The sequence below is a fragment of the Ursus arctos genome, unplaced genomic scaffold, assembly GCF_023065955.2.
Source record: "Ursus arctos isolate Adak ecotype North America unplaced genomic scaffold, UrsArc2.0 scaffold_2, whole genome shotgun sequence".
In the NCBI taxonomy this organism is placed as follows: domain Eukaryota; kingdom Metazoa; phylum Chordata; class Mammalia; order Carnivora; family Ursidae; genus Ursus; species Ursus arctos.
In genome coordinates this window covers 65285657-65295262 of record NW_026622874.1, presented here as the reverse complement: position 1 = coordinate 65295262, position 9606 = coordinate 65285657, and the positions used below count along the sequence as shown (strand labels likewise).

General features: G+C 49.8%; 1 protein-coding gene and 1 pseudogene across 1 annotated transcript; one reads left to right on the top strand and one right to left on the bottom strand.

Annotated features, from left to right (window-relative positions):
- Positions 1 to 1500: 1500 nt before the first annotated feature.
- On the bottom strand, positions 1501 to 9600 carry CFAP141 (cilia and flagella associated protein 141). Its single transcript, XM_057314904.1, has 4 exons — positions 9094 to 9600; positions 8802 to 8842; positions 4151 to 4280; positions 1501 to 3642 (listed from the first exon to the last, which is right to left on the bottom strand). Exons 1-4 carry the CDS (start codon positions 9124 to 9126, stop codon positions 3541 to 3543), a joined length of 306 nt encoding a protein of 101 aa, XP_057170887.1. The 5' UTR covers positions 9127 to 9600; the 3' UTR covers positions 1501 to 3540.
- Positions 6693 to 8371, top strand: LOC113245438 (ubiquitin-conjugating enzyme E2 C-like; annotated as a pseudogene).
- Positions 9601 to 9606: the final 6 nt, after the last annotated feature.

Sequence of the window (9606 nt, the reverse complement as noted above, 5' to 3'; positions counted from 1 at the left end):
AACCTTCCAGATCACCTCCAGCAGAGCGCTGAGATCCTCTCAGCTGACACCCTCCTGGACTCCTCCTGCCCTTAAGTATTACAGAGAAGTAGCCATGAGAAACTTCCAGAATGCTTGGCTGCTTCCTCCCATCATCTTGTCCCTTCTCACCTTCTCCCCATGTCTTCCAGGCATCCTTAAAGTCACCCTCGGATGTCCAGAAGAGGAGAGTGACCTGTGTCATTGGCAACCTCCAGCCTGGGCTCCAGAGATGTATGGTCTCCCCTGCCCAGCAGAACTGAATCAAGGGAGGAACCCCTCTGCCAGGAAGTTGCCTGCAGTCCTTAGGTCTCTTCTCTTCTGGGGATTTTTACACTGAAATCTCCTGGCCTGGCTTCCCTCACAGGGATCCAGCCTGGTTCCTTTCTGGGGGATGTTTCTTCTGAAGAGGATCAAGTCTGTTGAATGTCATGTGGCAGGCAGATGCTTCTCTCCACTGTGGCAGAAAAAGAGCCCAAGTTATAGCCTCACCGGGCGGGTAGGGGGCTTGGGTGGAAGTGCAGGGGTGGGAGGAGGAGGCTCTGCTTCAGCCCCAGGCTTGTTCCATGTGTCCCTGTTCCCATTAGTCTGGATTCCTGCCCCCCCCCCACTACACATATACCAACCCCACAGAGCCCTTGATCTAGGTCAATAGCTTGTCCAAAGCCCTAGTCTAGTCAATTCCCGTTGTGCGGCTCCTGCCTTCCGGGGGCGGGGGGGGGACTGACGAAAGGGCGTCCAAGCCCCAAGGTAGCCCTGTGCTGTTGTCTTACGTCCTTGCTGCTTCATGGCTCCTACTGGGAGCGTGTGTGCAGGTTTTGTTTCTGTGACCATCTTTCTTCCCCTTCTCCCCCACGCTTAGTTCCCTTCGCTGGGAACCTTGACTACCCTGGCAAACCAGAGGCTGGGAAATGACGAGCAGGAGTTGAAAGGACGAGGCAGAGACTGGGAATATTATTGATGTACTAGAGGAGAGCTTTCGTAGAAGGAGACATTGACTTCAGGCATAACTAGGCAGAAACATTGATGGCATCTTATAAACTTTCTAGCTCTCCTGGAGTGCCCTCCGTGTGGCTATTTCAAACAAGGCTGAGCCCCTCTGAACCAGAGGAGATGGGTAAGGCAGCAGCCATAGAGGAAAAGGGATGGATGGGTATGACGGGCTGAAACACTCAGCTGATGTGATGAGAGCAGACAGAGCAGGCAGAGGGGATCAGAGGAGATGGGCTCCCGAGGGCCCAGTCTGCCAATACCGGAGCCAGCCTGGCACTGACAAGCCCTGGGGAGAGAGGCCAAGGTCAGGGATCAAGGCATAGGGGGTGGGGTGTCCTGTGGGTCCCAGTGAACAGAGGAGAGAGGAATGAAGAAGTTGCTGAAGGAGTGTGGTGGGGGGTGGGTAGCAGCCAGGTGACGGAGGGGAAATAAAGAGGGAAGGAAATACCCCAGGGCAGGAAGACATCACTGTGGTACTGGACACTATGTGCTACCTCTCTGCAGAGTGCTTTATTTAATCCCCGGGAAGGGGAGGCATCGTCTCCATTTTATAAACAAGGAAATGTAACCCAGAAAGTTAAGGCAATTTGCCCCAAGCCACGCAGGCAGTAAGTGACAGAGGCAGGATTCAAACCCAGATGTGCTGTGTTCTCCGGAGGCCAGGCTCTCCTGGGGAACAGGAGCAGCAGAGCCAGGTGGGAGGCGGCCGCAGGCGGATGGCAGACGTGGAGAGAGGTGGTGGTAGTGGTGGTGGGGGAACAGGCTGAGTGGGAGACCCAGCCTCAGGCTGGGGGTCAGATCCAGGCCACATGCACCTGCTTCTGTCCCTTACAACGTGGTCACCACTCCCTCCCTCCCTTCTTCCCTCCTTCCTTTCTTTCTCTTTCTCTCTTTTTTCTTCCTTCCTTCCTTTCCTTCTTTCTCTTTCCTTCCTTCTTCTTTCTTTCTTCCTTCCTTTCTTTTTCTTCTTTCTTTCTTCCTTCCTTTTTCATCTTTCTTTCTTTCTCTTTCTTCCTTTTTCTTTCTTTCTTTCTTTCTTTCTTTCTTTCTTTTCTTTTCTTTTCTTTCTTTCTTTTTTTCAAGGGGAGGGGAGGGGAGGGGAGGGAGTGGGACAGAGGGAGAGAATCCCAAGCAGACTCCCTGCTGAGGACATGGGGCTGGATCTCACAACCCTGAGATCATGACCTGAGCTGAAATCAAGAGACCAGCACTCAACTGACTGTGCCACCCAGGGACCCCTCGTCTGCCTGCCTTGTCCACACCTGCCTCCCCCAACCAGCCCATGAGCCCTGTGTCTTGTTGGGTGCAGGAACTTGTGAGTCATTGACTAAAGACACTTGGGAATCAGGGCTGATGGAAACCGGAGGATAAACGGATGCACAGGGCAGAGAGACAGGCGTGGGATGAAGTAACATCTTGGCTGCGTAGGGGGTGGTCGGGGGCTGGCCAGGGGCCTGCGATGGGCCTGGGTCACAGGGAAATCTGCGAGGGAAAAGGGAGGATACATGCTGTTCGTCAAGCACTAGGTTTGCTCTCTACATACCTTATTTAATTCTCATAATGATCCTGTGAGATGGGTATTATTTTCCCCACTTTCAGAAGAGGAAACTGAGGTTCAGAGAAGGAACTTACACAAAGTGACAACAATTAAGGGACGAAGCTGGACTTTGAGCCCACACCTGACTCCAAAGCCCATACCCTGCTCTCTACCTGCTGCCTCTCTGTGCTCATCAGTGGGAAATGGTGGGAGAAAAGGAGAGGGCTCTGACGTCCGAGAAACGCACACTGCAGGGTAGAGCCAGACTCAGGGTGGGGTAGGGGAGACGTGAGTTGTGGAGTGCACAGGGCCCCGGAGTAGAGGGCAGGGCAAGATCAGTGTGGAGAGGACCAGGGGCCAATGAGGATGCAGACAGCAGGTGAAGGAACCAGGAAGTCAGCCTGGTGGTGTTCTGCACATATTCCCTGCTGCACAACAGGGATCTCTTGGGCTTGGGATCTCATTTTATGGAAAGTGGATCTTCATAAGTAAGGTTCTCTGTGTCCTATAGACATATGTGATCAGTCAGTACTTTTTAGAATTCTTCAGAATCTGAACGCCTGCAGACTTAACATGCTCTTAACAGTCCCCCACACATCTCACTGCTCCTCACTTCCTTACACCTGCCAGCTCACCTGTCTCACCTCCATGGTGCTTCAGTTTGCAAGCCTGTCAATTTGTAGGAATTCGGGTCCAGAGGAGAGAGACCTGTCCTGGGTCTCCTAACTGGCTGAGCCAAAGCCTGAACTCCAGGCCTCCTGACACCCAAACACATGGTTCCTGTGGGTGAACAGCCGCACTCAGAGCTATTTGTCCAAGACAGAAAAGACCGGAGGAAGTGAGAGCTGAGAGACGGTAAGCAAACCCCAGGAAGCTGTTTTAAGATTATGGCTATGAATAAACAGTGTTCAAAGAAATCAAGATCTAGGGCTGAAGAATGAGCCACATGACTACATCTGAGCCTTTAAGAGCCAGCTTTGTTTCCGATGCCATCAGAGTCTCTCCACATAAAAAGCTTTGCCCATCTGATTTAGTTCCTGCTGGTACTGCCGATGCTCCTTTTCAAACAGCTGGTGCAGGGCTGCTTGACGGACCTGGTGGGGACAGAACAGAGTGTGAGGTGTGCCTTCTGCTTGCCCTCATTCCCATTCTCCCCCTGGTGGCTTTCCAGCCTGTGTCCTCTTGGACTTGGACTTAGCTGTGACATAAAGCAAGGCGGTGGCATAGAGGCTGCACCACTGGAGGGGAAGTCCCACATTCAGCAAATAATTGTTGAGAGCACCATGAACCAAGAGCTCTGCTGGGCACCTGGGATGCAAGGATGATGACGTGCCAGCAACTGGGACTCCTGGGAGAGAGGGGCTCTAAGAGGCAGGTGCCGGACAGTGAGATGGGGGGAGCAAGGACGAGTCCACACTCTGGGACTTGAGCATGTGCCGCCTGCATGAACGCAAAGAGCCATTTAATGAAGAAAGTTACCGCTCGGGGATAATGCAGATGCAGATAAGGTGGGTGAGTGCTGGCGGCAACTAAGACTTTGGGGATCCAGTGGGCACAGGGCAGTAGTGGATGAGGCTTCAGGTCACCCTCGCTAGAACGCACCATCAGTAGCTGCTTATTGGCCAGTGCCAACTCCTGTCCCATGGTGTCCTGCATCCTCAGGGTAGCATATCGGTTTCTCCTCTGGCTCAGTGTCATCTGCCACAGACAGCGAGCGTGTGAATTCCGCCACCTGCCCCAGGTACAGAGGTCAGAGCCGGATGCGTTAGTTAGGAGCGAAGACACCAACCCCGTCGGTGAGGCCGCTTCCTTCCCAGACCCTCCACGCCAATGTCCGAAGATGGCAAACTCCTTGAAAGGGTAACTAGCACTAACTTCGAACCTAGGATATGTTGACTATGCAGACCATTTAATGATCATAATAGCCACGTGTCCTAGAAACCAATTTTTGCATCGTACCACAAGGAAACAAAGTTCAGGTGAGTTGCCCAAGGTCACTTAAGGGCAGACGTGGGTATCAAATCCAGTCTAAGAATTAATACCTTCTGTTATATGATTCTCAACCTTAGCTAGACATATTCTGGAATCATTTGCTAAAGTTTTGTTTTTTAAGATTTCATTTTTAAGCAATTTCTACACCCAGCGTGAGGCTCAAACCCACAACCCTGACATCAAGAGGAACACGCTCCACCAACTCAGCCAGACAGGCACCCCAGGGTAGCTTTTTTTTTTTTTTTTTTTTAAGACTTTATTTTAGAGAGGGGTGCCTGGGTAGCGCAGTCATTATGCATCTGCCTTCAGCTCAGGGCTTGATCCCGGCGTTCCGGGATCGAGCCCTACATCAGGCTCCTCCGCTATGAGCCTGGTTCTTCCTCTCCCACTCCCCCTGCCTGTGTTCCCTCTCTCGCTGGCTGTCTCTGTCACATAAATAAATAAAATCTTAAAAAAAAAAAAAAAAAAAAGACTTTATTTTAGAGAGAGGAGGGGGAGGAACAGAGGAGAGGGACAAGCAGACTCCGCGCTGAGATCAGAGCCCAAGGTGGAACTTGATCCCAGGACCTGGAGATCAAGTCAGTCACTCAACCGACTGAGCCACCCAGGAGGCCCTAATGCGTGAGGAATATGCATTTCTCTCTCTCACACACACATGGTTTGCTCAGGTAAGCCCTGTTGAAAAAAATTTTTTAAACATTTAAAAAAAATTTTTTTTTAGGGGGAGAGGGGCAGAGGGAGTGGGAGAGAGAGATCTTAAGCAGACTCCACACTGAGTTCAGAGCCTGACACAGGGCTCCATCTCACTGATGTAGTTTTGGAATGTTGGTAAGGTCCCAAGCCAACAGCCAAGAAAGAATTGAGATGTCTTTGGTACAAAATGGTGGTTTATAAAAGCACGGGGACAGGACCGGTGGGCAGAAAGAGCTGCTGCCCCGGGGTTGTGAGGAAAGAGGGAGGTTTTCAAAAGAATCTTCATATGCTAAGGAGGACCTACAAGATGCCAGGGGCCTGGGACGCCTGGGTGGCACAGTGGTTAAGCGTCTGCCTTCGGCTCAGGGCGTGATCCCGGCGTTACGGGATCGAGCCCCACATCCGGCTCCTCCTCTAGGAGCCTGCTTCTTCCTCTCCCACTCCCCCTGCTGTGTTCCCTCTCTCGCTGGCTGTCTGTATCTCTGTCAAATAAATAAATAAAATCTTTAAAAAAAAAAAAAAAAGATGCCGGGGGGCCTGGCCCCTGTCAAGTTAGGGCTGTTTTTCCCTCTGGCAAGGCATTAATGTTAAGACAGCTGGGAGTTTCCCTCTGGAAGTTAGGTTATTGATAAGAATGCTTTTTTCCTGTAAATCCCTAAGACATTTGTAAACTGAGACTTCTGTCCTCCAGGACTGTCGTCTCTGTGAGTTAACCATTTGTTCTTCCTTCCCTTCCCTTCAGAGCAGCCAGGAGCGCCTGAGGAAGGTCACACAGATCCCACCCGGGGGTGTACTTTTCCTCAGCTTGCCTTCTGCTCCCTCATCAAGACCCCGAGATCTCAGGGCGCCTGGGTAGTGCAGTCGTTAAGCGTCTGCCTTCGGCTCAGGGCGTGATCCCGGCGTTATGGGATCGAGCCCCACATCGGGCTCCTCTGCTGGGAGCCTGCTTCTTCCTCTCCCACTCCCCCTGCTTGTGTTCCCTCTCTCGCTGGCTGTCTCTCTGTCACATAAATAAATAAAATCTTTAAAAAAAAAAAGACCCCGAGATCTCAACAAGAGCCAAATCAAGAGTCAAACACTTAACCTAATGAGTCACCCGGGAACCCTTAAAGATTTTTATTTTTAAGTAATCTCTACACCCAACGTGGGTCAAACTCACAAACCCAAGATAAGAGTTACACGCTTCACCGACTGAGCCAGCCAGGTGTCCCTGCTCTGTTGAAATAAAAAAAATAAATAAAATTTAAAAATCAAGTATTTTTTACAGACGATAGAAAATTTAACCCATATAGAAATACACTGAGAGTTACAGTCGTGCTGTCCGAGTTCCTGTCTCTCTGCCCACATTGCCTGGATGGCTTCCCAGAACCATGATCCAGCTGCCACCAGCAAAGGAGCCAACCCCGGGGCGGGGGGGGGGGGGGTGCCACCTGGGGCCCTGCAGGCAAGAGGCTAGCTGATGACCCTCAAGATGTCAGGCAACAAAGGAATTTCTGCCTTCCCTCAATCAGACCTTTTCAAATGGGTGGGGACCATCTTGGAGCAGCTGACAAAGTCGATGAAGACGTGAGGTGTTAAGTTCTCTCTGGAGTTCCCCAGTGTTTCCCCTTACAATGCACCCACGGTGAAGTTCCTCACACCCTGCTACCACCCCAGCGTGGACACCCAGGGCAACATCTGTCTGGACATCCTGAAGGACAAGTGGTCTGCCCTGGGTGACGTTAGGACCATCCCGCTGTCCGTCCAGAGCCTGTTAGGAGAAACCAACATTGATGGCCCTTTGGTTATCGAGCTCTAGAAAAACCCATAGCCTTTAAGTAACTGCAAGAACCCTACTCAAAGGCGGTCTCCAGCCAAGAACGCTGTGTAGTTTCTCTCCTTGTGTTGTCTTTTTATTTTATCCTTAGATATTCTGTCCTTTCCTTCATTTATGTCTAGGATTTTGTTTCTTAAGCTGTGGTGTCATTTTTGTTTTGTTTCTGTTTTTTAAATTAAGCCTCTGGGGGCTCCTGGGTGACTCAGTCTTTAAGCGTCTGCCTTCAGTTCAGGGTGTGATCCCGGCGTTCTGGGATCGAGCCCCACATCAGGCTCCTCCGCTGGGAGCCTGCTTCTTCCTCTCCCACTCCCCCTGCTTGTGTTCCCTCTCTCGCTGGCTGTCTCTATCTGTCAAATAAATAAATAAAATCTTTTAAAAAAAAAAAAGAGAGAGGGATGACTCTCTGGCTCAGTTGTTGAGCACGTGACTCTTGATCTTGGGGTTGTGAGTTCAAGCCCCACGCTGGGTATAGAGATTACTTAAAAATAAAATCTTTGGGGTACCTGGGTGGCTCAGTCGATTAAGTGTCCGACTCTTGAATTCAGCTCAGGTCCTGACCTCAGGGTTGTGAGATCGAGGCCCATGTCGGGCTCCCTGCTGGAGATTCTCTCTCCCTCTGCTCCTCCTTCTCCCTCCCTTAAATAAATAAAATGTTAACAAAAATAAAAAAATAAAATCTTAAAAAATATATACTAAATGAAAAGTTAAAGCTTTGTTTTTCCACCCCAGTTCTCAATGAAGTTATGTTTCTTGTGTATATTTTCAGAAGTTTCTATCATATACAAGTAGTAGTATTATTTTTTTTTTTTACCATGAATTCATACTTTTACATAAGTAGTATTATTTAACAATTTGGACTTTTCCTACCAGCACATAAAGATTTGCTTCATTCTGTGTAAAGGCTGCCTAGTATTTTTATATCATAATTTAACCAACTAGATGGTTTCTACTTTAAAAAAAAAAAAATTTTTTTTTTTTAAAGTAATCTCTACACCCCGCCTGGAGCCTGAACTCAAAACCCTGAGATCAAGAGTTGCGTGCACCTCCAACTGAGCCAGCCGGGTGCCCCCCTTTTTACTTTTGTAAACAGTGCTGTCCAGCACACTCTTGTGTATGTACACTCTAGAGCTCCTGCAGGTATAAAAGGTCAACTAGACATACAGCTGCCAGGTCCATGGATATGTGAATTTTGAGATCTTAGGTTTTGATAAATTTCATCAAGCTGTCTTTGTAAAAAGGCTGCATCATTCTGGACTCCCATCCTTGATGGCTCTGGGTATAACCAACTGCGAAACCTTTAAAAACAGGCTTATCCTACCTGATCCCAGACCACTGTAGTCAGAATCTTCTGGGTTAAGACCTTAGCTCATGTGTCTTAAAAAGCTCCCAGGTGAAGGAGAGACATACAGCCTGGTCTTCTCATTCAGTCACTCAACAAATACTTACCTGCATACCTATCACGATTAATACAACAAAGCATTACATTCTACTTAATAAAAGAACAAAAACTTGATCCGATTTTCCTTCGGACAACAAGGAGAAAGAGATAGTAAAAGCACTGTGTGGGTAGCACAACCTAGTGGGCACTGGCAGGCTGTCCCTGAAAGGCTGCATCCTGCACCTGCACACCCCTTTCCTTCTTGAGGAGCCCCGGACAAGGATGAAGTGTATCTGACAGGTGGCTAGAGGGAAGGACACAAGGGTGACAAGGTCAAGCTGAGGGGTAAGGGAAGGGATAGAAGCAGAAATTACCTGTCAACCATCTTCTTAAATCCCAGGACCCTTTGAAAACTCTGCAAGAAAAGCAAGTTGCTTGTCTGCCTTGACGTCCAGCACCCCATCCCCAGCACCTTTCCCATGGGCCTCTCTTCTTGACAGGGAATGGTCACTTCCTAGGAGAAGTGAGGGCAAGAGTGCTACTCCTTCCAGAACAGATTAAATAAAACATACAGGGAGGAGCTGGCATACAGCAGCCAGCACTTACATCACAGGCCCCTCAAGAAACTGCTTCTGGTCAACCCAGCCCCCTTCCAGCTCTGCACACCTCTTCGACTTTTGTCGTCTTTTCCACAGACATGTCCACAAGCTGGTGAGACACAGGCTCAGGACGCGAAGCAGGCTCTCCCTTCTGTCCAGCCGGTCACCCAGGATTCAGTAGTCATAGCAACACATTTGCCTCCAACAACAACCCCAGCGCCTAGGACTTGGTCACCTGGCCTGTTGCCCTGGAGACCTAAAGGGAATCCTGGTTCTCCTGCCTTCTATTAGTGACACAGGCAATTCTAGGAGCAAGGACCACGGTCCCAATTTCAGGGTTTCTTCTGTGGGGTCCCTGTATGATCCTACGTCCAAAGAACATATTCTATGCCTGTTTCATTAAAAGGCAACTGCAGGGCAACTGGGTGGCTCAGTCAGTTAAGCATCTGACTCTTGATTTCGGCCCAGGTCATGATCTCAGGGTCATCAGCTCCAGCCCCATGTCAGGCTCCGGGCTCAGTGGGAAGTCTGCTTTTCTCTGCACCTCCCCCTGCTCCTGCACATGGACGCTCCCTCTAAA